The sequence below is a fragment of the Ursus maritimus genome, unplaced genomic scaffold, assembly GCF_017311325.1.
Source record: "Ursus maritimus isolate PB19 unplaced genomic scaffold, ASM1731132v1 scaffold_31, whole genome shotgun sequence".
Lineage (NCBI taxonomy): Eukaryota > Metazoa > Chordata > Mammalia > Carnivora > Ursidae > Ursus > Ursus maritimus.
The window spans coordinates 32,674,411-32,702,237 of record NW_024425675.1 but is presented as its reverse complement, the minus strand read 5'-3'; the positions used below and the strand labels follow the sequence as shown (position 1 = coordinate 32,702,237).

The 27,827-nt window shown below is 50.1% G+C and overlaps 1 protein-coding gene and 1 long non-coding RNA gene across 2 annotated transcripts; both read right to left on the bottom strand.

The window, feature by feature from the left end:
• Positions 1–6,395: 6,395 nt before the first annotated feature.
• LOC103673989 (histo-blood group ABO system transferase-like) lies at positions 6,396–8,950 on the bottom strand. The gene is given in 4 exon segments (XM_040645500.1): positions 6,396–8,159; positions 8,162–8,399; positions 8,695–8,746; positions 8,925–8,950. Coding segments are annotated over 4 exon segments (666 nt in total). The 3' UTR covers positions 6,396–7,809.
• Positions 8,951–10,182: 1,232 nt separating this feature from the next.
• Positions 10,183–12,536, bottom strand: LOC121106345. Its single transcript, XR_005838979.1, has 2 exons — positions 12,271–12,536; positions 10,183–11,435 (listed from the first exon to the last, which is right to left on the bottom strand). It is a non-coding gene; the product is annotated as an uncharacterized LOC121106345 (long non-coding RNA).
• Between the last annotated feature and the right edge of the window lie 15,291 nt (positions 12,537–27,827).

Sequence of the window (27,827 nt, the reverse complement as noted above, 5' to 3'; positions counted from 1 at the left end):
CCCTGAGAGGCACAGGGTCTGTCCAGGGTCACGGCCCTGGTCACGAGCAGAAGCCCGGTCTGAAACCAGCTCTGCGTCCTCACAGCGGGGACACTGGCTGCACCCAGGCCCCCTGGGGGCTGTGGGTGGGCGGTGTAGGTGTCACTATATGGATGGGGCATGGGGTGGAGGGTGAGCATTGAGCAGCTGGGGGAGGGGGACCCCAGGGGGCTCTTGTTTGCGGAGGAAGTCGGGCAAGGGGACCCCAGGCGGTGGTGACCTCACTTCCCTGACAACAGACCCCAACAGAATTTGGAACACGGGTAACCAGGCACCCACATTCCAGAGCCAGCCCCCTGCCCAGCTCATTTCGTTGGAGATCCTCGAACGAAGAACATGTTTGCGTGTTGCATCCCCAAGTCCGGAGGCTGCAGGCTGAGGAAAGCGCGCCCTGCAAACACTTCCCCTCGCTGGGGATGTCCTGTCAGGGCTCCCCGACGCCTCTGGCCATTTGGCAGGAAGGACCGAAAGGTGACACCAGGAGGCCCAGAGCCGGCTGGCCCAGCCCCACGCTCTGATCTGACTGTGCAGCCCCAGGTCCCCTCCGTGTGTGTGTGTGTGTGTGTGTGTGTGTGTGTGTGTGTGTGTGTAAGAGGGGTCTTGTAGGGTGGGGCCACTCCGAGCAGGAGCAGGCTGATGAGGGGTCAATGTCCAGTGGGCAGGTCATGTTCACACCCCAGGTCAAGCCTGGCTGGGTGGGACAGGGTGTGCGGGGGCTGCGCCCTTCTGCCCAAGGTTTATCCCGAGCCCTGCAGGGATGGGTCACTGCATCCCAGGTGCAGGGCTGTGCACGCACAGGTCTGTGTCTGATCTGGGAGCAGCAGGGGGCCTGGGCAGGAGGACAGTGAAGACAGCCGGGCAGGGCTGTGATGCCTCTGGGCCGGCTACCGGTCCCTGTCTTTGCAGAAGACCATGGATGAGACTGAGAGGAAGCTGGTGGACACGCCCTCCTCTCCAGGAGCAGGGACAGGGGATCACCTGGGAAGGATTCTGACTCCGCCCAGGCCACTGTCCCCAGTAGTCATTCACTCAGTGAGTGTGATCCAGGAGCCAGAGCCCACGGAGGCCGAGCCCGAGGGTGAGAAGGCTGGGGCTGGGTGTGTGTGGTGTGTGGGGATGGGTCAGTGCTGGCCCCACAGGGAGGAGCCCCCAGAGGCTGGTGTGGGTCCAGGAGCAAGGACCGGGCTCAGAGCACCCAGTGGGTGGACTGCAGTCGGGGACACGTCCTGGTCAGGGTTCCTTCCTGGCTGTGGCTTCTCTGGGAGCTCCTGGGCTGGGTTCTGTTTCTGCAAAGGCACAGGGAGAGGCAAGCACGTGGGCAGGAGACCAGGAGCCAGCGGGTGACCTGGCACCTGCCCACGGAGAGCCTGAAGCTGTCCAGGAAGAGCCTGCTGGAGAACCAGCCCACGGAGAGCCTGCCCCTGAGCCCGGCACTGCTGGCTGCCTGGCACCTGCCCACGGAGAGCCTGAAGCTGTGCAGGAAGAGCCTGCTGGAGAACCTGCCCACGGAGAGCCTGCCCCTGAGCCCGGCACTGCTCCTGCCCCCACACCTGCCCCTGCCTGTGCTCCTGATCCTGCAAAGGATGAAACTCCTGCCCCTGCCCCTTGCTTGCCTGCTGTTGTTCCTGCCCCAGACCCAGCTCCTGCCCCTGCTCCTGCCAGAGCCCACTGCCCTTGCCTGCCTGCTCCTGTTCCTACCCTCAGCTCTGCCCTGCTCCTGCCCCTTCCTCTACCCCTGCCAGAGCAGCTGCCCCTTCCCTCTGCCTGTGCTGCTCCTGCCCTGGAACCAGCTCATGCTCCAACTCTTGCCCCCTCCCCTGCCAGAACTGCTGCAACTTCCCCTGCCCCTGCCAGAGACCCTGACCCTTCCCCTGCCCCTGCCCCTGCCTCTGCTGCTGTTCCTGCCCTGGACCCAGCTCCTGCCCCACCTCCTGCCCCTTCCCCTGCCAGAGCCGCTGACCCTTCCCCTGCCCCTGCCTGTGCTCCTGATCTGCCCCCAGCCCTGCTCCTGCCCCAACTCCTGCCCCTTCCCCTGCCAGAACTGCTGCCCCTTTCCCTGCCCCTGCCTGTGCTCTGGTTCCTGCCCCAGACCCAGCTCCCGCCCCTGCCTGTGCTCTGGTTCCTGCCCCGGACACAGCTCCTGACCCAGCTCCTGCCCCTTCCCCTGCCAGAACTGCTGCCCCTTTCCCTGCCCCTGCCTGTGCTCCTGTTCCTGCCCTGGACCCAGATCCTGCCCCAGATCCTGCCCCCTCCCCTGCCAGAACTGCTGCCCCTTCCCCCTGCCCCTGCCTGTGCTCCTGTTCTTGCCCCTCAGCCAGCTTCTGCCCTGGATCCTGCACCTGCCACTGCTGCTGACCCTGTCCCTCCCCTTGCTCCTGTCCCTGTCCCTGTTCTTGCACCTGTCCCTGCTCCTGTCCCTGCTCCTGTCCCTGCCCCTATCCCAACCCCTGCCCCTACTCCTGCTCTTGCAGGGCTCCCAGAGCCACATCCAGAGCCCACAGCCCTGCAGGGAGAGCTCCTTGTGCAATTACCCTTAGTTCCTTCACCAGAACCCAATGTCCCGCCAGAATGTTTCATCCCCTCCCCCTATGTTCTTTCTCTCTGGTACATATTGACTGTTACTTTATCTTTTCATGTTCTGTATACTGTTTATTATTTGTTTTAAGTAAAATTACTTGTTTTCAATTGAACACGTCATGCACATTAAGTATATTCACAATGTTGTGCCACCCCACCAGAGAACATTGCTGCAGAATATCTCCTTCCCCAAAGGAGTCCCTGAACCAGAAGCCCTCCCTGCTCATTTCTCCCCCAACCCAGCCCCTCAAAACCCCTAAGCTGCTCTCTCTGTTTCTTTACCTGTTCCGGATGTTTCTATAAGTGGAATCACACAATAGGTGCCTACGTGTCTGCCCACCTATTTTCAAAGGGGATTTGTTTTTTTCTGTGTTTATTTGACATAGCATTTCCCTTATTCGATACTGAAATCCCCTATGGATTACAGATCAGACATAATCATAGAGACCACTTTAGGAATTATGGGCACAATCTCAGGGCCGAGACCCCTGTTCCTGCTGGGACACCACGGCCTGACCTCAGACAGGAAACAGCTGGCTCTTCCTGTGACCCACACAGAAACCAGGGAAATGCAGAAAGCTAGTAGACACACCACAAAGGGCAAAAGCATTGCTCACAACCCAAGGCCAGAGAAAGGTTTCCCCTGCCTCTGGTCCAAACCGTGCTCCAAGTCACTGGGTTCCACAGGGACAGAGACCAAACACATGCAAGTCCAAGGGGGAGGATAGGCACGGGGGGAGTATGTGTCAGAGATGCAGGAGCTTCTGGGGAAGAACTCCAGCAAAGGAAACCCTATGGAGGCAGCGCTGGTCACCCCCAGACCAGCAAGTGTCTGGTCTGGGGACCAGCAGCCCTGGGGAGAATGTGAGGACACAGATGTCCCCCGCAGGTCCCCTGGAGAGAAAGGCAATGGGCACCCCTGTCTGGGAGAGCAGTGAGCAGTACCCACCCCAGGTCACAGGTGCACCCATCACCTAGCATGCTCATCCTCGGACTCACCCTGGAAACTCTCACTCGGTTTTTCACAGATGTATTTTCAGGAGTGTTCATCACAGCAGTGGTGGAGAGAGCAGGCTATGCACCAACGCTAATGCCCAAGGAGATGGATGGGATCCTCGGTTCCAGTCCTCATGATAGGATGCCCTGTAGCTACTGTCACAGCTTCCTCTGGGGCACAGGATCTGGGAAGCCCCTCCTGAGACTCCCCTCCTGCCACCCTGCTCCTGGGAACATTCAGAATTGTCTGAGGAGGAGGTGGAGAGGATCACGGATGACAGCAAGTCCGAGGAGAAGGATGGTCAGCACTGGGAGGACAGTTGGACATGCCCTGAGCTACCATCTAGGGCCCGGGCTATGATGCCATCGGACCTCACCCCAAATAATGGCTCCTGATGTAGGGACCCTACTTCCGTGGTTTCACTCCCTCCCTCCCTACATCATTTATTCACTCCGTCATTCATTCCCCCGCCTCTTTCCTTCCCCTCCACCCCTTCCATCCTCCCTCCCTCCCTCTTTCCCTCACTCCCATCCTCCCTCAGGCCCTCCCTCATTCAGCAGAGGATCTGGGGTCCCTGCTTCTACTGAGCACTGGGGCTTCATCAGTGAGCACCCTCCCAACCCATGCAGTCACGTCCACTGTGGGTGGCGACAGGGGCCAGTCCTCAGGGTGAGCAGAGGTGATGAGCACCAGGAATCTGCTCCTGAAAACAGAGGCCAGTTGCACAAAGAAAAGAATGGAGAGACCCACTCTCAGTATTTCCTCTAGAAAAATCTAGTCCTGAAAAGTAAGTATATCCTAGACTTAACGCAATGTGAGTTCTCATAGCAGGTATGCACTGATTCCCAGAACCAACGAAGAGTAAATCATCCAGTGTCGATGGGGGTTTGTAACACACCTTTTCTGACCAAATGAGAGCACTTAACCAACATCTCCAGGGCCTCCAAGTCTTCCCAAGGCCTCTGCGATTCTCTCACTCTTCCATCGACCTCCTTGGGAAGCTCTGTCCTGTTGTCTTCCTTGTCGCCTGCCTCTTCTGGAGCCCTTCTGTGCCCTCCCCACCAGGCCTGCCCTCATTGGGATTTCCCGTGACCCGTGGCTAGGTGCCCGCATCCTGTGCTGGGCCCCACAAGCCCCGTGCTTTGTGCAAGGTCTGTGTGCTCACTCTGGGTCACTTGGCATCTCCCTTGCAGCAGCTTGATTCTTCCTGCGCTGGGTCTCCTCTGAGCAGTCTGTGAGGCCGGACCGTGCCTGTGTCACAGGCATAGTAGCACGAGTCTAGAAGGTCCAGATGACCCACTCCCAGTCCCAGCGTGTAGAGCCTGGGCCAAGGGTGGTCTCCAAGCAGAGGAGGACTTGGGCCCAGGGAGCCTGAGGGAGGGCATGGCATAGTGAGCCCGCAGGAGAGCGAGCACCGTGGTGGCCTGGCGCTCAGGCCTGCTGGGAGACCACGTCCCACGTGCACTGGCTCTGTCCCCAGGGCTGGAGGCCATCAGGGTATCCACGCTCCCAGGCTGCAGGCTGGCAGTGGCTGGCAGGGGAGGAGGCACCGCTAGTGCAGGAAACAGCCCTCCGCAGGGAGGAGGGGGCAGGCGCTTCCCCCACAGCTAGAGGAACTCAGGGTATCCACACTTCCAGGCTGCAGGCTGGCAGCGGCTGGCAGGGGAGGAGGCACCGCTGGTGCAGGAGAGAGCCCTCCGCAGGGAGGAGGGGGCAGGCGCTCCCCCAGCAGCAGGTGCACTGGGGCAGGCTGAGGGGGCATCAGCAGACAGCAGAGCCTCCAGCTGGGGTCTCCACACAGGGCGCCTCCTTAGGCCCAGCACAAGATTGTCTGGATGGCCTTTGTCCCCCAAACACAGTCTGGCCCAGGACCCCTCCCTCAAGTCCCCACTCCCAATCCTTTGTACTCAGCTCAAGTGACAAGAAGTGGCCAATAGTTTAGGTGGTGTTGGGTGCACAGGGACATTTGTTTTTCTGGCCCATGCTGTAACATTGCTGGCATTTTAAAGATCTCAAGGCTTTGATTCAAAAACTGTAGGAAGGTAGCTTTGTAGCTTTTTGGAAACCTGCCTCTGTGCCTAGCAGCCCTCCCATCCCACCAGCTCTGCTCAGAATCCCTCCAGGCCACAGACTCACAGTCTTGGGTCCTCAGATGGCCCAGACGATGTGATCCAGGTGGGGCAGCAGGATACACTGCGGATTTCAGCAAACCCCCTCCCAGAAAGTGAGGGTACCACTGGGCGAGCTGTCTGAAAACAGCCAGGTCAGGGTTCCAGGAAGACACCAGAGGCACAGGAGGAACTGGGGAGCATCTGAAGATCAGGTGGGGACAGTCGGAGCTTCCAGACCCTTCTTCCCTAACGCTCCTCATCACTCAGCCTTTCTTCCAGTGAGTCTACTTGGTTTCTGTTTGCCCCAACTGTTACCCGTTGCCCTGGGAAGCAGAGATTCACATATGCCTTTAAATGTTTAGGACATTGAATGCCCTCCAGTAGCCACCTCACTACTGGGAGAGTTGGTGGCAAGCAAGAATTCACTGAGGTCTCCAAGGGTCTGGACTTGGTGTTTCCCTCTCCTGAGATGGGGACACCTGTGGGAGGAGCAAGTGGCCAGATGGTGGGGGTGCAGGCACCTGACATGGACAGATGAGGTAGGTGAGGCCCGAGGCCCCCCAGGTGTGTGTCTAGCATCTGGACTGAACACGTCTTCAAAGCTGCAGATTGGCTGGGATCATCTTCAGGCTGAGAAGGAAGGTGAGGGGAGCAGAGGGGACTGAGGAGGCTCACCTTAGACAGGAGAGGGCTGAGCCACTCCTTTGGGGGAAAAGTGGTTCAGGTCCAGGCTCATGGGGACAGACCTTGAGGCTACTATCTTACGTGAAATAAGCCAGTCCTTAAAGGACCGATACTGGAGGACTCCACTCATGAGGGATGGGGAGCACTCCGATTCATAGAGGTAGAAGGATCTGCAGGGTGCTGGGGCTGGGGAGGTGGAATGGGTCTCGTGGGTAGAGGTTCAGTTTGGGATGATGAAGAAGTTGTGGCGATGGATGGAGGTGGCAGGTGCAGACCAGTGAATGTACGTATTGCCACTGAATTGTACCCTGAAACGTGCTTAACAGTATCAGTCGTATGTCCATTACACCACAATAGGAAGGTAGTGAGTCAGGAGGACGGGGCCATCGCGAGTCCCAGGAGGGCCCTGGAGCAGGGATCCTGTATCTTGGTTCTCGCTCTCACGCTCTGCCCCTTGTTGGTGACCGAGCTCACAGTAGGCACTCAGTGAATGCTTGCTAAGATGAAGTGCAGGCAGATGTTTCAGAGAGAGTCCACAAGTGCAAACCCTCCAGTGGACACTGAGGGATCCGAACAGGACGCACACCCAGACGGAGCCAATGCCCACACCACCAGCACAGAAATAGCCTTTTAAAACCAAGGCAGGAACCGGAAATACCCCAGAGGGCTCCACGCTCATCGAGGCCATGCTAGCGGTCACAGCCTCTGGCAGTCAGGGGACTGGGGGTCGGAGAGATGGCTCGGGCACCCCTTACTCTGAAGCCCCATGGCTGCGGCATGGCATCCAAGGCTGCTGCAGGGCCGCTCCCAGCCCACCAGGCCATGTCTGTTTAGAACCAGGGAGAAAACCTTTTCCCTCAATTGTTCTTTTTAAAGATGGTTGCTCAGCATTGACACAGAAAAACATTCGACGTAAAACTGGAGCCGTTAGCAGCTGCAAATGACCCAGAAATTATCAAAATGCACCAACCACAGGAAGAGGACCTTGTGCCCGCAGGCAGGCCTCCTGGGCACAGGGGTGGCTGGGGGCCCTGGACATGCCCGAGCCGGCAGTGCTGGACTCCACAGTCGAGGGGACAGAAGAAGGAACCTGCTCTTATGGCTCTGCTCAGAGTGGCCACCCTGACGGAGGTGGGGCGAGCCCCTCATGAGTTCTGGATGTCCTGGTGATTCTTGGGCACTGCCTGAATCTCAGCTTCTCCATGACCCGGGTGAGGAGAGGGCAGCCCAGCAGCTGCGGGTCCCACATGGCCTCTGGGGGACAGCCCAGCAGCCACGGGTCCCACATGGCCTCCGGGGAACAGCCCACATGGCCTGCAGGGGACAGCCCAGCAGCCACGGGTCCCACATGGCCTGCAGGGGACAGCCCAGCAGCTGCAGGTCCCACATGGCCTCCGGGGTTCAGCCCAGCAGCTTCGGATCCCACAGGTCCTCTGCGGCCAGCACATTGGTGGACGTGTGGTCCAGCAGGTATCTGTTCAGGTGGCTCTCGTCAGGCCACATGGCCTCCATCCCATTGGCCAGGTCAACCCCCATTGCCTGGTGAAGGCCGAGGTCAGTCAGTGAACCTCCACCACAGACCCCCCCCTCAAAAAAGGCCCCCATATAGTAAAAGTCGCCCTGGTCCCTAGGGATGTGGGCCTGGGACTGTGGCCGGCGCTCGTAGCTAAAGTTCTCATGGGCCGCCCAGTAGAAACTGGAGTACAGAGTGACAAATAGTGGGGACAGGATCTCCACACCCACGTGGTCATGAACTTCAGGTCTTCGTCCGCACATGTCAGGTCATCCACTTCGCGGAGAAAGTGCTGCTCGCAGAAGCTGATCATCGCCATGTGCTGCATGGACACATCCTGCCAGCACGGGGCGCCACGGACCTCAAGGACCACCACCCTCTGGCCTTCCCAGAGACGGACATGGGCCCGGCAGCTGGTGGTTGGTGACGACATAATAGGTGACCCTGTGTCCACCATGAGGAGCACCACCCACTGGCACTCCCAGAGGGGCACATGAGGCACAGCAGCTGGCTGATCAGTGAAGACCTAGTAGGTGACCCTGTGTCCACCACGAAGAACACCACCTTCCAGCCCTCCCAGACGGGCACACGGGCCCAACAGCCGGCTGGTTGGTGAAGACATAGTAGGTGACCTTGTGTCCGCAATGAGGTGGGTGCTGTGGACCTCGAGGACTTCACCATGAGGACCACCACCCTGCAGCCCTTCCAGAGGGACACATGGGCCCGGCAGGTGGTTGGTCGGTGAAGACGTAGTAGGTGACCCTGTGTCCCACCATGAAGTGCTTCTTTGCCGTCTGCAGGAACAGCTCCAGGAAGACCACATAGCTACAGGGACAGGGGACAGGGTGAGAGGAGGGTCACTGTCAGAGGCTGGCAGCAGGACCCCAAAGCTGGGGGCTGTGCACATGTTCACCTTCTTCGAGGGGGCAGGCCCTGGGCTACTTTAAGCAACAGCCATTCTCCTGGCCTCTCCTGAGTGAGTCTGCCCATGGGGCCTCCCTACCTTCTGCTCCCGGAGATGAGGGCCATCAGCACTGCATCTTATAAAGGGGAGCCTAAGGCTTAGGAGGTTGGAAGCCCATGCAACCCCACGTGGGCTCTAGCATGCTGGAGCCAGAACACTCCCCCTGTGCTGAGCTCCTGGGCAAACCCCCAGGTCCTGTCCCCACCTGCCAGGAGTGGAGCACCTTGGGGCACAGCCCTTGTTTCTATGCCCTACAGTCTGGATAGAACCAGCAGGGCCGGCCACCTTCCCCATTTTGTTTTGAGTGGGATGTCACCGGCCCCCACAGAGCTGTCTCCACCTCCTGTAGGGTCTTCCCTTGAAGGCTACTGGGCATCCTGCTGACAAGGTCCTCAGTAAACCACTGGTATTCCTAGGAGGGGTCACCCTTGAACTCCCCCAGGTCAGGAATCAGGTCCAGCCCATGGTCAGGGAAGGGGAAAGAGGACCTCTGGAAGAAGAAGGAGCTTGCTTAGGCCCCAGCCTTGAATCCAAGGGTGTAAGCTTCCAGGTCCAGGTCTACATCTGCCCAGACAAGAAGTTGGGAGTCTTGTCCAACCGCCTCACATGGCTGGTCCCCCTTTGAGGGGACTACCTGCTCCCTACCATGGGGACAGCAGCTCCCCCATCGTCAGGTAAGTGTGGTGAGCCCCTCTGAGACTGATTTTTTGTGCAGACACTAAGGCTACTTCCATATGCCTGCCCCATCACTGGCAGGTTAGCAAATTGCTCACATCGGAAAGGCAGGCACTACATTTAAATAGCAGACAGGCACACTCAACCAGCAGACATGAGTCAGGTCCTCAGGGGGCAATTTGGGGCCCAGCCAATGGGGAAACAAGCCAGACATGAAGCATGGGGAGAGAAAAGTGCTCCTAGCAGAGGGCACAGTGAATGCAAAGGCTTGGACTCGGGCCTGAGGCACATGTAGGACAATCACACCCCTGGGTGGCCCACAGAGGGGCAGGCCGTGGTGGGAGAGGTGAGGCTGGAGAGGATGGGCAGGAGGGGAGCAGACCACAGAGAGGCCCAAAGGTTATGTTCCAAAAAGATCACTCTGGTTACTGGAGGAGAATGGGCTCTGTGCAGAAGGGGACAGGGAGACCCCTAACCCTAACCCTAACCCAACCATAACCCTAGCAACCCCTAACACCAATGCTAACCACTAATACCAACCCCAATGAAATCATCACAATCAGCAAATACATTCCTACACTTGTCTTAAAATAGATGTAAGAAGCCTGATCAGAGAAATTGCAAAACCAACAGCTCTTAAATATATTGTACATCATAAGTGTCTCTTCACAAACATCTCAAAGGTTGTTCAATATAGTGAAACCAAGCAATGTTATACTCCGCAATAAATTTTTAAATAAAAACATGTGGTCATATTAATTGATGCAGAAAAGGTTCTAACCAAAATCCAATGTATGTTGCTGATATAAACACTCCTGAAAGCAGGAATAAGGGGTAATCTTTTTCAATAAATCTATAGCAAACACCACGCTCAAGTCTGAAGATTGACAGCTTTACTCTGAAATTGGGAACAAGGACAGGATGCTGGCTTTCACAGAACAGATACTGTATGATTCCACCTCTTGAGGTATCTAGAGACAAAAGTTGAATGTGGCTGCAGGGCCGAGGGGAAAGGGGAATGGGGAGTTGGTGTTTCATGCATACGGTCTCCTGTGGGGAGAATGAAAAAGTTCTAGACAATGATGTACCACCGTGGGAACTCAGCTAAGGCCGGAGAACTGTGTACCTGAAATGTTTTAAGTGGTAAATGTTATTATGTTTAGTCACAGTGAAAAAATAAAGGACTGATGCATGTCACCACGTGGATGGACACTGAAAACAGCCCCGTAACAAGCCATCCAGAAAAGGCCACCCAGATCGGGATCAACTTGCTCTTTACATCCATTAAGGTTACCCAAATAAGGGAAAGTCTTGGGAGCAGTTCCAGAAAAAGAAAACTGGATCCAAATGGAGAAGGACATTTCAGACAGTGGGGCAGTTGGTGACAGCTGAAGTGGGCCTGTGGTCTGGGCTCTTATCTGGAAACGGGGATGATTTCCTCATTTAGGGTTATGTGGTGGTTCCGTGGAAGAGTGTCCCTGTTCGGGGTAAAAGGCACTGAAGTATAAGTGGCAAATGTGGTAAAGAAACGACAGCTGGGGAGTCTGAGTGTGGAGATACAGGGTATTTGTGCTGCTGTGACAAGTTCACTGCACTTTGAAATCACCGCAGAGTCAGTTACTCTTAGGAACAATCATGTCAGCACCAGGTCACTGGAGCAGAGACCACATCAAGCTTCGTGATGGAGGCTACGTCCTCCCAGACCTGGCTCACCCACCGAAGAGAGACCACTCCACTCGCCAGCGTAGGAGGCCACACATTAGCAAGAGACTCGTGGGAGGATGACATCGGCGGCCCCTGTGTCTTGGGTGCAGGAGAAGCAGCGGGATCTGGAATTCCAGTTTTCCACAACTCTCCACCAAAAACTGGTTAGAACTGTGAAAATGCATGAAGGGAAACCTCAGTACAGTGGACTGGGGTCACCAGAAAGGGGGGCTCGGCGGGGGAGCCGACCACTCAGTGTCAGTTACAGGAACAACTGTCGATTACAGAGCCCACATTAGAAGCCCCACAGCAGAGACTCATCAGTCACAGGCCCCAAAAGGGAAGGCGCTGGTTTCATCTCCTTCCAGAAATCACCACCCCTGCAGCTCAGCAGGTGAGAACCCCCCATCACCCCGGACCCCACTTCTCTCCAGGGGACTTTCCTCAAGAACAACCCTCCCAACTTCCTCTTCCTCCATGAAATACCAAACAGGGGACAGCCCTGTTTTCGGACACCCCCGAGACACCAACGACAGACGTCGAGGGAGACGGACAGCCCTGTCCTCGGACACCCGTGAGACACCGACGACAGACGTCGAGGGAGACGGACGGCCCTGCCCTCGGACACCCGTGAGACACCGATGACAGACGTTGAGGGAGACGGACGGCCCTGTCCTCGGACACCTGGGAGACACCGATGACAGACGGACACCTGGGAGACACCGACGACAGACGGACACCCGGGAGACACCGACGACGTGAGCCACCGACGACAGACGTCGAGGGAGACACGCGGAGACCGGAAGACACTCTGCGCTCGGGAAGAACCGACGCCGTGAGAACACCTGCTCTCCCCACAGCCGTCTATCTGCAGAGCGCGCGCCGTCGCTACCGAACCTCCAGACACGGAACCGACAGCCCGGACCGGGTGTGGACGCGGAGAGCCCCCGCGCACAGCCCCGCCAGCGACCCCACGGCACCGCACACGAAGCCACGGAAACCCCACCGTCTACACTGCGCGCCCTGCCTCCGCGGGCTCCTGTGAGCACGGACCCCTCGGCAGTCCCCGCTCAGACGGCTTCTCCTCATCTTCTCCTCCCGCGGCGGGTCCTGAGGAGACCCGGGTCCTATGGGTGTGGACGCGGCCCCACATCCTCCACAGCAGCTCCTGTGGTGTGGACGCGGCCCCACGGCCTCCACAACGGGTCCTGTCAGCGTGGGCGCGGACCCAATACCTCCCGAAGCCTACACAGCTGGTCCTGAGGAGGCCAGGCTTCCGTCACAGCGTCTGCGCATGCCCGGCTGCGGGTGGGAGCGGGGGTCCTGCGCCCTCTGCAGGCGGTGGAGGCAGTGCAGGCCTAGGTGAGCTCACCGTTCAGTGGAAGCACCTGCTCCCTCCCTGGGTCCAGCTGAGTCCATTTAATTTTGGAAATTCAAGCAGAATGGAGCCCAATATCCCCCAACTTCTCCAAAAATAGTTAAGAAACAATTAATTGGAAACAATATGGAATGACAATAGTCCCTGACCCAAACAGTGGCACTGAACATGACTCTGGTCCTGACCCTGATGCAGACCCACACTCTGACCTGAACTTGATCTCAAGCCTGGCCCTGACCCCAATCCAAGACCCTGACCCTAACCCCCAACCCTAACGATGTTCACAATAATCAAAAGGTAGAAATCATGCAAATGTCCATCAATGGTGAATGCATAAACAAAGTGTGGTTAAGGGTTTGGGTTTGGGTTCAGGTTCAGGTTTGGGTCAGAGTTCTAGATCAGGGTTTGGGTTTAGGATCAGGGTGAGGGTTTAGGGTGAGGGTAATGGTAAGAGTTAGGGTTTAGGGCTTTAGGCTTATGATTCTGGGTTTAGGGTTTAAGACTTAGGGCTTAGGGGTTAAAGTTCAGGGTCAAATTTGGAGTTTAGGTTCTGGCTAGGGTTTGAGTTCAGGGCTCATGACTTGGAGTTCTGGTTCAGGGTTTGGGTTCATGGTTCAGGGCTTGGACTTGGAGCTTGGATTCAGAGTTCGGGCGTGGGGTTCAATTTCAAGTTTGGTATTCAGGGTTCCAGTTTGGGGTTTAGGGTCATGTTAAGTTTAGGGTTAAATTTAGGGGTTAGGGTTAGGTTTAGGGATTACACAATTCCTTCAGTTGTCATCATGGACACAAAATTTCTATCTGAAGTTTATAAATCTGAACTCTTATTTAGTCCGGGTGTCAGGAGCTGGTTCAGAATCTAAGGTTACAGTTACTGCCTACTGACAGCATTCTGATCCTAGAGTCTCCCAGTCATCCAGAAGCTGCTTTTTTCTTGGCTCAAACATACCCTTTGCAGAGAAGGGCCAGCCTGTGCCAAATCTGGGATGATTTCACAATAGGAGAGGTGTGAAACCAAATATTGTGGAAATGTTCATGGAAAATGAACCAGGAGACAAATAATTTGTCCACTCCTGATTCTTCCACAATAACAAAGACCAAGTTCCCAGTAGAATCTGGTAATGTTCCCTAGGAAGGACTATGGACTCATTACCAGTACCAAAAGAGGGCCCCCTCCCCTGGTTTAAACTAAGAATCACAGGAGGTTACTTCCTATTTTGTTGTCAAAAATGAAATTTTATTAATAATTATTTGGATGTGCCAGTGTACATTTGTGGAGGCATTCCCAACATTTTCGATACCCAAATGCTCATCGATACACGGATAAAATGCAGGCAACATTGTAATGCGCTGCTCACTGGAATACCAAGTACAAGGACGGCTATTAGAAGTAATAAAAATATATCTGTTATTAAACTCAGAAAAAGCACTCTTTATGGGCACTTATGAGGATACCTACTAATAAGATCTAACATCTCATCATATGGAATTCACCCATAAAAGTCATCAATAACAATAGCCTGCTGACCATTGTAACCACCCCACCATTTACCTATAGGCTTGGTTTTTTTTAATAATATTTTTTATTATATTATGTTAGTCATCATACAGTACATCCCTGGTTTTTGAAGTAAAGTTCCATGATTCATTAGTTGCGTGTAACACCCAGTGTACCAAGCAATACGTGCCCTCCTTACTACCCATCACCAGCCTATCCCATTCTCCCACCCCCCTCCCCTCTGAAGCCCTCAGTTTGTTTCCCAGAGTCCACAGTCTCTCATGGTTTCACTCATTTATGGAACATAAGAAGTAGGAAGATCGGTAGGGGAAGAAAGGGACAAAGAAAGGGGGAGTAATCAGAAGGGGGAATGAAGCATGAGAGACTACCTATAGGCTTGTAATACACACTCCAACCGCTAGAGACACACTTCTCAGCAACAGAACAGGAGTTGCCCACTCTCGGGGGACCAACTATTACAGTGATGTAAAAAATCCCACTACTTGGAAAGCCCAGCCGTTAGGACAAAGTCACAGAAACCACACCCACGACTTAATAAAGGACAGACATCTCGTTAGCTGGATGCTGCAGATCACCACCACTCTCACGAAGCAACTCCACAGTGGACTCCAGATCTGTCCTCTTCCCAGGATTACGAGGTGCACCACATTCTTCCAATACTCCATCCTTAGAACAAAACCTTTAAGTGTCCTCGTCAGTCCTGTGTACAGACTCACAGTGAGTCCTGTGAAAGCCAGATATCTTCTTGAGAGCACTCAGACTCTCACGCCTATCCTAGCAGATGGAGGGTGCCGCTCTCCCCGACTTCTGTACCAACTAGAAAATACTTGGAACAAGTCTTGCCATACTCCATGCAAAAGGCATATTCTTCATCTGCAAAATTATTGACGGTGAACCACCATGGATTCCTCACAGCTCCTTGAACCTAGGTAAATTGGAGATACGGGTTGGCCAGAGCTATTAACCCCAATCCCCATAACCCCCACACACACACATACACACCATTACCTTGTGCATTCCAGACCAGTATCCATAAACTTTGCTCATTCTCAGCCACTGTCTCTGCAGATTAGTACAGTAGTACCAAGGTGCCAGGACTGAGGTGCTAGGTACTAAGCCAGCACCTTGGACCCACTCACTACCAGAAATCAATACTCATTTTCTTGACAAATGCATCTCAGAAGTCATTGTCACCACGGCAATTAGAAAAGTCATTACAACAGAGGACCTAACAACCTGTGCCAGTCTCCACGGTCCCACTCCCTGGCTCTGCGATTGGCTCATCCATGGGCATGTGACCTGGTCCCAGCCAATGACGTGGCAGGAACCTCGGGCCTCGGTCTGCAGAGCAAAGCTTGGGATGGACCACCCAGGCCAGGGGCTTTTCCATCACCACGGCAGCAGCCGAGGCCAGGCCAGTGCCAGCGCCCCAGAGGGCCCAGGAAGCCAGGTGCTCGATAACATTGCTGAGGGCTGAATCAAACTCGACCTGAAGCCCACACTTGCTAGGTCCTCCACTGACTCACAAGAACCATAAATGTGCTCACGGTCTTGGCCTGAACAAGGTGACCATCTGCGAGGTATATAACCCGCAAGATATACCTGCCAGGCAATGGGGACATATTCAGCAAAACAATACCTACACGTAATTCAACACAGACGAACATCTCGTGGGAAGCTCCAGGCATACAGATAAATACGGGGGAATTCCTGAAGTGTTACTTGTTGGCCAATCTCGCTATCATCCTTTTTCCTTTCAAATTTAGGGGCCGGGGTCAAGCAGGATAGGTCCCAGTGTATGCCCACTCTGCCATTTGAAAATAAGAGCCCTCTCACCCATCGTCCATCAGGTTGCAAATCTGGGATGTGGGCAACTACTACCCATGGACCAAAGGTGACCTCCCCCTGTATTCTGTAAACAAAGCGTGGCTGGAACACAGCCACACACATTAGTTATGTGCGGTCTGTGGCTGCTTTCGAGCCACAGTGCGAGAGTAGAGTCATTGTCTGAGAGACTACATGGATTGCAACACCTAACAGAAAATCTTTACAGAAGACGTCACAGAAAACTCTGTGCCGATCCCTGTTCTAAAGATGATATTATCACGTCACTCCTTTGAATAGAACGTAGAGCCTTCTGGGTTAAATCTCATTTCTTTAAGCCCATAGGCAAGGACTTCCATCATTTTAGCCAGAGCTCCATATCCATCCTCCTCTGTTTACACCTTTAACGGCACATCTACATGTCTGCAGCACAGTGGGAATTCGCTGTAGTTTACATGGTAGTGATGCTCAGAGACGGAGGTGTGAGTGTGAGCGTGTGAGTGTGAGTGCGTGTTCACTGTTTGCTAGCCACGGTATGCAAGTAGAATACAATACAGTAGCAGGCTTTCTGTCTCACAGTAACGGCCACGTTATGTGGTTACATAATGATATCAGAAGGAATCCACCTTCACAGAACAAACTTCATGTGGGAGGACTCTCAAATCCCTTGTCCTGGGCACCATGCTCCACTGAGGCTGGGGGCACACAGAGGGACAGATACTCACCCTGCCCACCAAGGTTTTGAAGGATGCCTGCTGTTTCAGGACAAAAGATCCCAAAACCATTCATCCACCAGTCATCCAGCCAGGGAGCAGCGAGAGAGATCTACTCCTAGCAGAAAGGACAGACCGAGAGACAACGAATGACAGCATGGTGTGAAAATGCCACTACAGGGGGTGCTCAGGAGGACTGAGGGTATGCAGGGTCGGCCAAGCAGGGGCAGGGGGACCAGGAATGTTCCAGGAGGATGGTCACAGCTGTGTCACTACAGGGGGTGCTCAGGAGGACTGGGGGTGTGCAGGGTTGGCCGAGCAGGGGACAGGGGGACCGGGAACGCTCCAGGAGGATGGTCACAGCTGTGTCACTACAGAGGATGCTCAGGAGGACTGGGGGTGTGCAGGGTTGGCCGAGCAGGGGGCAGGGGGACCGGGAACGCTCCAGGAGAATGATCACAGTTATGTCCTTGTGTGGCTAACGTGTCAGTGTGACTGGGCATTGGCCAGACTGGAAAATGACAGGGCTGGGGGAGGGGGCGCAGAGGGGGAGGTGTTGCTGAACTGTCTTCTGCAAGGCAAAAGTTCAATACCGAGATTTCCTTCAGTACTATTTCATTGTACATGCTTATATGAGTCCCTAAAGCTGGTTGTATATGACATGAGGTATGCAGTTTGCCATTTCCTTCAAGTCTGAGCTACCGAGGGCACAGCACACTTGATATTTATTTTTGTTGCTTTCACAGTATGATGACTTTTCTCACCTTTATCTCCAGACCCAAGGACAGGGAACAAAGGCAACACAGATCCACACACTTTGACATGTCATCAGAACCCTGAAAACCCAGGTTCTCACAGGAGCTGAAGGTTAAGGACCCGGGTGAAAAAAAGGGGAGGCAGATAGCACGTAACCAAAGGAAAACGTCACATGTCCATGAATGGCCACATTCTCTACCTGTCAGAAGCAAGCCATGCCTGACAGGAGGGAGCCACACCTGGACCTGGTCGCTCTGTGTGGGCTGCCCTTGAGCACAGCAGAGGACGTGCTGAGCTGGATGTGGGTGCAGCGGGGAGATGGGCAGCTGGCCACAGAGGCCACCTGCCAAGTGCCTATAGGACCAGCTCCCGGTCCTCTGCTAAGGTTAAACAATAATTATGTTTATTTACATATTTACTGAGACAGGTAAGGTGCTCAGTGTTTTGAGAGACTGTATTCTCTCCCATTTTATTTTTTTAAAAACACTTTGTGGAGGTATGATTGACATACAAAAAGTCGTACACAATTAATGTATGCAACTTGACCCTGACCCTAACCCTAATGTCTAGCTAAAATATACTTATTTAGAATACAGCTTATAAATTATATGATGGTTTTTAGGAGTTAGGGGATCCAGGGACCAACCTATTCTCTTATTCTCCCTTTAATTTGATAGGTTGTAACACATTCTGTCACGTGCTATCTGGAGAGTGGCCACATGGGGACAACAGTGAGCAAACAGCGCAAACCCCACCACAAAGCCAATTCTTCCTTCATCCTGTAAAGCCTTGCTTATTCAATGTTTATAGATCATTTTATAGATTATTAAAAGTGTGACTTTGTTGAGTTTTTAAAAAACCAAACTAATTCTTTGAAACTGTTGAAAATATAGTATGTTTTTAAAAATCTTGAGCTGGTGAGCAGATGAAGACACAGGGGCCCGGGAAAAGGCCGTTATTACTGAGTATGTTCAGATCTACTTAGGAAACAAGTATGACTTATATTCCACTTATTTTCAGAAAGAATTTGTGTCAATTAACAGTACCACACAAAATAGTGCAGTTCAGAGGAAAACAAAACAAGCAGCAGAGAAAGAGCCACACCCAAGGGCAAAGAACACAGACCACAGAGGCTAAGCTCAGGCCGATTTGCAGTCTGTAGATTGTCTGGAGCTAGAATGCCCCCAATGCCCCTGGGGTCAAGGGTCAGCCAGAGCACATACCCTGATGCTGCACTGTGGTAACCAGTGACAAGTCTCCTGGTCGCTTCCTCCACGAGACACCCCTGAGCCCCGACTACTCCAGCCTGCTTGTTGGAACTCCCATTCCTCTTTTTGACCCCGTTGTTTACTTTTCCCTTCACTTACATAGTATATATGTATGTTTAATTACATACTATTCTGTCACTTAAATGTTTTTGTCATGTTCTCAGTGAAACTATACTTTGCACCATCCATCCTGATGTATCACTTGCTGCACTGCATGACTTAACTGGGGACTAGGAATACCCTCACTGTCATGGGGCTGGTGTCCTGGGCAAGGTCCTCACTAAGCCAGCTCAGCTGTTGCAGGAAAGGCCTGATCCAGGCACTGCTATTTTTGTGCAAGTAAGACAGCACAAGGCAAATTAGCCAAAACCTTGCATTTGGGTTCAGAATTGCTCGTGGCCCCTCAGCCACATCAAATGGCGAGTGGGCACACCCTGAAGACACCTGCTAGTCCAATGTTGCCCTAGGGAATTCCCATGGAACAGCCACTGTGTCAAATGGGGGAAGTCATATGAGTGGCGAGGACGGGAGTCAGAATTCCTGAGATAGAATCAATCCTGGGGACTGCCTAGAACTTAATAGGAGCTCATTACATAGTCTTGAATGAATAAATTAATCTAAAAACATTTCCTAATTTTAGAAATGATGAGCCTAAAGCTTAGATTAAGTGACTCACCTAAATTGTATTGGAAATTGGTGACAGAGCCAGACTGAGATCTGAGATGACCTTCAGCAGGATCCCCCAGAGGGGCTGTAGCTAGAGGCACAATCACCCATTTAACTTTTCAGGACTCCCAGGCTCTAACATGACTCTTCATGTGGCATATTCTGGAAACAAAGGTCATGTCAGTGTCACAGAAACCCTTACACTGGTTATAACGAGATTTTGTGATGTCAGAGGAGTCCCAAGCCATCGTTCATCTCAGAGTTTGCCTGCAAAGATATGGTTGGTAGGAGACCCACATGCTGACAGAGGGTAGAGGAAGATGGAAAAAGCAGAGCAAAAGAGATGGGAGCTCACTTCACTTCTGGCCCCAGATGACACGGTGGTGTCCAACAGGACAAACCCCCCATATCCCCCCAAAAAACCTCCACAGAACTCACCCCTAGGGTTTGAAGCTGGGCTTCATACATGGGTAATGAGCGCTCCTGGCAGCTCAGGGTAGGATGACAGGAGACATAACAAAGCCACAGCAGTGGCAGGCGTATATTCATGGAGCAATGGATTTCTCCAAACATATTCTGAAAAAGGTAAAAAGTTCACTGATAAAACATCCATACTTTTAATTAGAAAGGAAGCCATACATATCACAGAGTAAAACTGGTTCAATTAATAAATATTTATTGAGTATCTACTTTGTGCAAATGTATAGCTCTAGTCCTACCCGGGAGCTTGGAAACGGCATGGGATATAATAAATGGATCAACGGATCCAAAGGAATGCTGGCTAAAAAGAGAACAGTGTGGGCTAAGGGGCCATCATATCCAGAAAGGCTCATCGGAAGCCCCTCTGAGAAGGCGGCATTTGAGCCAAGACCCGAATGAAAGGGGGAACAAATCCATCTGTGAGAAGAGCAACAGAGCAAGTACATTTTTTATTAACTCTAAAGATAAAACATAAATGTCGAGAGGTTCTGACTTAGGTGTTGCTTTGGGACCTTTGGTTCTTCTCCCTAACTTTTTGGGATACATGCTTACTTTTGCTCACTATAAAATGGTCTAAGAAAAAATGTCTTCTCTAAGCGTTGACATCTTTTATTAAAAGGCAAATAAGTTAACCCAAGCTAACCCCTAACCCTTAACCCCTAACCCTAACCTCGAGATTGAGTATTGTATTGGTTTTCTACTAAAGCTTGAATAAATTTCCACGAACTTAGCGGCTTAAAACAACAGAAACTTACTCTCTTACAGCTGTGCAGCTCAGAAGTCTAGTGTGGGTGAGCAGGGCTGTGTCTGGAGGCTCCAGGAGAGAATCACTTTCCAGGCCTTTTCCACCTTATGGAGGACTCCTGCATTCCATGGCTCACAATCCCTTTCTGCATCTTCAAACCTTCTAGAAAGGAATGTGGCTCTGCTGAAACCTTGATTTTATTTTTAAAGATTTTATTTATTTATTTAACAGAGAGAGACAGCCAGCGAGAGAGGGAACACAAGCAGGGGGAATGGGAGAGGAAGAAGCAGGCTCCCAGCGGAGGAGCCTGATGTGGGGCTCGATCCCAGAACGCTGGGATCACGCCCTGAGCCGAAGGCAGACGCTTAACGACTGAGCCACCCAGGTGCCCCGAAACCTTGATTTTAACTCAGCAAGACCTAGTTTTTACTTATGGCCTACAAAACTGTGACCAATACACCTGAGGTACTTGAAACCATCACACTGATGGTAGTTCATCACGCCGGCGGTAGAAAACCCACGCACGAGTCAAGGTAAGGGTCAGATGCAGGGATGAATTCAGCGTGGAGGTGAGGGGTTAGCGTTAGAGTCACATTGAGGTTAGGCACAGGGTCAGCTGGGGGTGAGGGTCAAGGTCACCCTGAAGGTCAAGGTTAGTGTGAAAGTAAGCATCAGGGTGAGCAGGGTCAGGGTCATATCAGTGCTTCAGGATCAATGTCAGGGTCAGTTTTAGGTAAATGGTTAGTGTGAATGTCAAATTATGACTCAGTTTGAACATCAGGGTCCAGATTACTGTGAGAGTTGGGTCCAATTCAGGTTCAGGGTGAGAGTAGGTTCAAGGTCAAAGTCAAGATCAGAGTCAGAGTGAAGGTAAAGGTCAATTCTGAGTCAGTATCATGGTGAAAGCTAGATTCAGAATCAGGTTAAGGGTACACTGCAAGGTGCGCAACAGGGTGAAGGTCAAAGTCCGGTCATTTTCAAAGTGAAGGTCATGTTCAGGACCAAGGAAAGGGTGAGTGTAGGGTCAGGATCAGGGCCAAGTGTGACATCAGCATGGTGGCTGCAAGAGTCTTCCTTTTTTTCCTCTCCCCTTTTATTTACAACTACTTCAACTCATAATCAAACAAAAGTGCCTCTGCTCATCACAATAGGACACCCAGATTTCTACGCACCTGTGCATCAGACAGGAAGTGGACAGGACTGTGAAGGGGGTTGCAGATCCAAGGAAGTTTGATGAGCCTGCCCCACCCTGACTTGCTATGATTGGGGGAAACACAACTGGAAAGTACAGAACAGGGCAACACTCACTGAAGATAGAGAATTTGTGGAAGCCCAGCCAGCTGAGGGGAAAACCAGGCACACCACTGAAGCAGGGTAGAGAGGGCTTGGAGTCAGAGGAGAAAGAAGAATTCCCTCCCCAGGGCAACACTGGCGACAGCCTGCCCCTCAGTGCAGGTGGAAAGCAAAAGTGGTGAGTGAGTCCTTGACCAGGGGAGTTGGAGGAATGGAAAGAGGCAGACAAGAATAACCAAAGGCATTAGAGGAACATGTTCCCTGCTATCTGCTTCAAGATTTCAGCAAGAGATGTGCCTGTGGATGTCTGGGAGTCCACCCACTGCAGGATACCCCTACTGGGCCATGGGCACCCCCAAAACAGAAAGACCTTCTCCAAGGAAGGTCATTCATCATATTTGACATTGTAATGGAGTTGTCAAAAGTCAATCATAAAGAAAGCATCTTAACAGCAGCCAGGGAACAAAAGAAAGTCACCTATAATGCAGCCCCTGTTTGGCTACCAACAGATTTCTCAGAAGAAACTCCATAGGCCAAGAGTGAGTGGAAGGACCTCTTCAGTGTTAAATGATAAAAACTGCCAGCCAAGAATACTTCATCACGAGAATCTACCCTTCAGATAGAAAGGAGGGATAGAGGCTTTGCCAGACACACCAAAGCTAAGAGAGCTCACCAACACTAGACCAGCCTTGGAGGAAATGCTCAAAGGGGTTGGTTCTTCAGCTGAAATGAAAAGGCACTAATTAGTGACATAAATGCAAATATAAGTACATAAAACACTAGCAAAGGCAAAAAAATTAACTCAATTATAAATAGCAACTCTGTATTAGAAGGGTGTGTTAACTAACCACTTAACTATGGTTTGGAGGCGAAAGAAAAAGAGCATGAGAAATAACGGAAGTCACTATCACTTCTCAGTGAATTTGCATCATAAAAAGAGGTGCATTTTAACATCAAAACAAAGGGGAAGCATAAAAGTGTGGAAACTTTACAGGGAATGAAAATAAGGTGCTATCAGCATAAAAAGGATTATTTTATCTAACAGATGTTGTTTGTAATCCACATGGTAACAACAGAGCAAAACTCTAGAGTCACAAAACAAGAAAAGGGGAGACCAAACACTACGTGGGAAACCAGCACTTCACAAAGGTAGAAACAGACGGGGAAAATAACAAAGGAGCTAAAAAACAATCAGAAGGCAAGACATAAGGTGGCAGTATTGAGTTCTTACAGATCCATAACCACTCTAAATATTAATAAATGGAATTCGCCAATCAATAGGCAGAGTGGCAGCACAGACTAAAAACACAACCAACAGCAGCAGAACATGCATTCTCCTCAAGGGCAAGGGGGACTTTCTCCAGAAAGGACCACATGCTGGGACACAACAAATCATAGCTCATTTAACAAGACTGAAATCATACCAACTATCTTTTCTGACCACAATGGTATGGAACTAGAAATCAGTAAAAAGAAAGCTGGAAAATCCACTAGTATGTGGAAACTAAACAACACACTTCTGAACAATCAATGGGTCAGTGAAGAAATCAAAAGGAAAATTAAAAATTATCTCAAAAGAAATGAAAATGGAAAAACAACATATCAAAACTTACAGAAGGCAGCAAAAGCAGCTCTGAAAGTTTAAAGTGAGAAGTGCATATATTAAGAAATTGGAAAGACCTCAAATAAGCAACCTATCTTCACACCTCAAGGAACTAGGAAAACAACAACAACAACAACAACAAATTAAGCCCAAAGTTAGCATAAGGAAGGAAACAATAAAGCTCAGAGCAGAAATAAATTAAATAGGAATGGTAAAAACAACAGAAAGGATTGATGAAACTGATAACTGGTTCTATGAATAAGATAAAATCAACAAACCTTTAGTTAGACTAAGAAAAAAACCAAAAGACTCAAATAAAATTAAGGTGAAAAAGGAGACATTAGGGGCGCCTGGGTGGCTCAGTTGGTGAAGTGTCTGCCTTCAGCTCAGGTCATGATCTCAGGGCCTTGGGACTGAGTCCCAAATCGGGTCCTCTGCTCAGAACAAGTCTGCTTATCTCTCTCCTTCCCCTTCTGTTCCTCCCCCTGCTTGTGCTCTCTCAAATAAATAAATTAAATCTTAAAAAAAAAAAAAAAGAAAAAGAAAAAGAAAAGAAATAGGAGACATTACAACTGACTGCAGAAAAACAGGATTGTGACTAAACAGTTACAAGACAAAAACTCAGATAACTCGGAAGAAACAGATCCATTCCTAGAAACAAGCAACCTACCAAACTGAATCAGAAAAAAATAAAAAACCCGAACAGACCAATAGAGACTAAAGAGATTGAATCAGGATTTACAAACCTCCCAACAAAGAAACCTCCCCCAGGACCAGACAGCTTCACCAGAGATTCTAGCAGACAGTCAAAGAAGAATTAACACCAATTCTTCTCAAACTCTTCCAAAAAATTGAGGAGGAGGGAATACTTCCAAAATCATCTTGTGAGGTTGGCATTGCCCTGATACCAAAGCCAGAGAAGGACACCACAAGAAAAGAAACCTACAGACCAATATCTCTGATGAATTCAAATGCAAAAACTCAACAGCATATTAGCAAACTGAATTCAAGAACACATAAAAAGGATTATACATTATGAGCAAGTAGGATTTATCCCCGGAATGCAAAGATTACTAAACATACACAAATCAATAAATGTGGGGGCGCCTGGGTAGCGCAGTCGTTAAGCGTCTGCGTTCGGCTCAGGGCGTGATCCTGGCGTTCTGGGACGAGTCCCACATTGGGCTCCTCTGCTGGGAGCCTGCTTCTTCCTCTCCCACTCCCCTGCTGTGTTCCCTCTCTCGCTGGCTGTCTCTCTGTCACATAAATAAATAAAATCTTTAAAAAAATAAAAATAAAAATAAATAAGTGTGATATATCACATTAATAAAATGAAAGAAAAAAATCACATGATCATCTTAATAGATGCAGAAAGAGCATTTGACAAAATACATCATTTCATAAAAACCCTCAGCAGATCAGGTATAGAAGGAACGTACCTCAATATATTAGAGGCATATGTTGCGAGCCCATGGCTAACAGTATACTCCCTGGTGAAAAATCGAAAGCTTTTCCTCAAGGAGCAGGAACAAGACGTGGATGCCCACACACACCACTCTTACTCAGTTTGGTATTAGAAGTCCTGGCTAAAGCAATTAGGCAGGACAAAGACATAACAGGCATCCATATCAGGAAGAAAGAAGTGAATCTGTCACTATTTGCAGATAATATGATTCAGTATATAGAAAATCTGAAAGGCTGTTAGATTTCAGTCAAATTGCAGGATACAGAATCATCTTACAGAAATCATTTACTTTCCTACCCACTAAGAAAGAAACATCTGAAAAAGAAATAAAACTATCCCATTCACAATAGCATCAAAAACAATAAAATACTAGGAATAAATTTAACCAAGGATGTGAAAGTCCTGTACAATGAACTACAAGACTTTGCTGAAGAAATCAAAGAAATGGAAAGACAAACAAATGGAAAGACATCCTGTGTTCATGGATCATAAGAATTTATGTTGTAAAAATATCCTTCTTGAGGAAAAAAGAACAAAGCCACAGATTTCACACTTCCTGACTTCAAACTATACTACAAAGCTTCAGTATAAAAACAGTATGTTATTGCATCGACAGATAAAAATAGACACATAGACCAATAGAACAGAATAGAAGGCACGGAAGTGAACCCGTGCTTATTTGGTCAAAAAAATATTCAACAAGGAAGCTGAGAACACACAACGGAGAAAGGACAGTGTCATCAACAAGTGAGGTGGGGAAAAGTGGATGAGTACATGCAATGAAATTAGACCCCTATCTTACACCAGTCACAAAAATTCACTCAAATAGATTAAAAACTGAAACAGAAGGACCTGGTACTGTAAAACTCCTAGAAGTAAACATAGGGAAGAAGATCCTTCACATTGGTTTTGGCAATGATTCCTTGAATATGACACCAGCAGCACCAAAGACAAAAGTGAAAATGAACAAATAGGTCTCCATGAAACTTAAAACCTTCTGCACAGCAAAAGGAACCATTAACAAAATGAAAAAGCACTCTACAAAATGGAAGAAAATTTTTGCAAGCCAACATTGGATAAGGAGTTAATACTGAAAATATATAAAGAACTCATACAACACAAAATCAAAAACAATCTGACTGAAAATGGGTAGAACTAGACCTTTCTCCAAAAAACACATCCCAACGGCCAACAGACACATGAAAAGATGCTCCACATCACTGACCATCAGAGAAATGCAAATCAAAACCATAATGAGGTATCACCTCACACCTGTCAGAAGGCCTATTATCAAGAAAACAAGAGATAAAAATTGCTGGCAAGGGTTTGGAGAAAAGGGAACTCTTTCACACTGTTGGTGTGCATGTACACTGATTCAACCATAATGGAAAACAATATCAAGGCTGCTCAAAAAATTAAAAATAGACCCAACAATGATCCAGTGATTCCACTTCTGCGTATACACACAAAGGAAATAAAAACAGGATTTTGAAGACAGAAATGCACTCCTATGTTTACTGCAAGATTGTTCACAATAGCCAATAAGTGCCCATCAACAAATGAATGGATCAAGAAGATGTGGTATATAAATATAATGGAATATTATATAGCCATGAGAAGAGGACATCCTGCCATTTGCAACAGCATGATGGACCTCGTGGAAGTTATGCTAAGTGAAATAAGTCAGACAGAGAAAGACAAATACTGTAGGACATCACTTACATGTGTAATCTAAAAAAGCCAAACTTGCAAAAACAGAGAGCAAAATGGTGGTTACCAGGGGTTGGAGAGTAGAGGGGACAGGGCAGATGTTGCCTAAGGGTACAAATTTATAATAAATAGTAAGCACAGACAATGATATTGTATTATAATCAACAAACTTGCTAGAAACCTAGAACTTAATTATTCTAACGACTAAAAAGAATAATTATGTAACACAGAGGTGCTAACTGTTGCAATCATATTATGATATATAAAGTATTAAGATATATAAATGTATCAACATGTACACTTTAAATGTACACAATGTTATATGTCAAATATATTTCAATTAAAAATGGATCAGGGTCAAGATGTGGGTGAGTCTATAGGGTGAATATCAAAGCAAGGCTGTGCATCAGGGTAACAGTCTGGGACAGGATAAGGATTTGAATAAGGTTCAGGGTCAAGGTCAGGGTTAAGTAAAGTTTCATGATCAGTATGTGGGTAGATCAGGGTCATGAGGGTCAGGAACATGATCAAGTCTAGCTGAGGTTGTCAGATCACTGTTAGTGGAAGGGTCAAGGTCAGTGTTAGGGTGGGAATCAGGAAGAGGGTGAGGATCAAATTCACATTTAGTCCAGGGTCAGGGTCAGTGACAGAGTGAAGGTCGGAAGCGTCAGGGTCAGGGTCAGGTTAAGGTTGAGTTTTGTCAGCAGGGTGTGAGGGTGTCTCAGGGCCTGAATGACAATCAGTCCCATCAATCCAGGGTTGTTGAGTGTTAGAATCAGCATCAAGACAAAGGTTAAGAGTGGGCTCAGATCTGTTGAGGGACAGAGTCTGGGTGATGGCTGTGTTTCAAGGTCAAGGTCAGAGTCCAGTTTATCAATAATGGAAGATGAGGGCTAGGGTCAAATTTAAATGACTGTCAGTTTTATGGTCAAGATCATGATAAGAGTCTGGGTGAAGATTATGGTCAGAGTCAAAGCAAGCCTCAGAGTTAGGGTTAGGATAAGGTCACAGTCGGGGTCGTGACAAGGTCAGATAGCATTAGGATATTTTCAGAGTGAAGTTCTGACTGAAAGTCAGGGTTACCTGAGGGACATAATCAATGTCAGTGTCAGAGTCTGACATGATCAGGCCAGGGTCCGAGTGAAA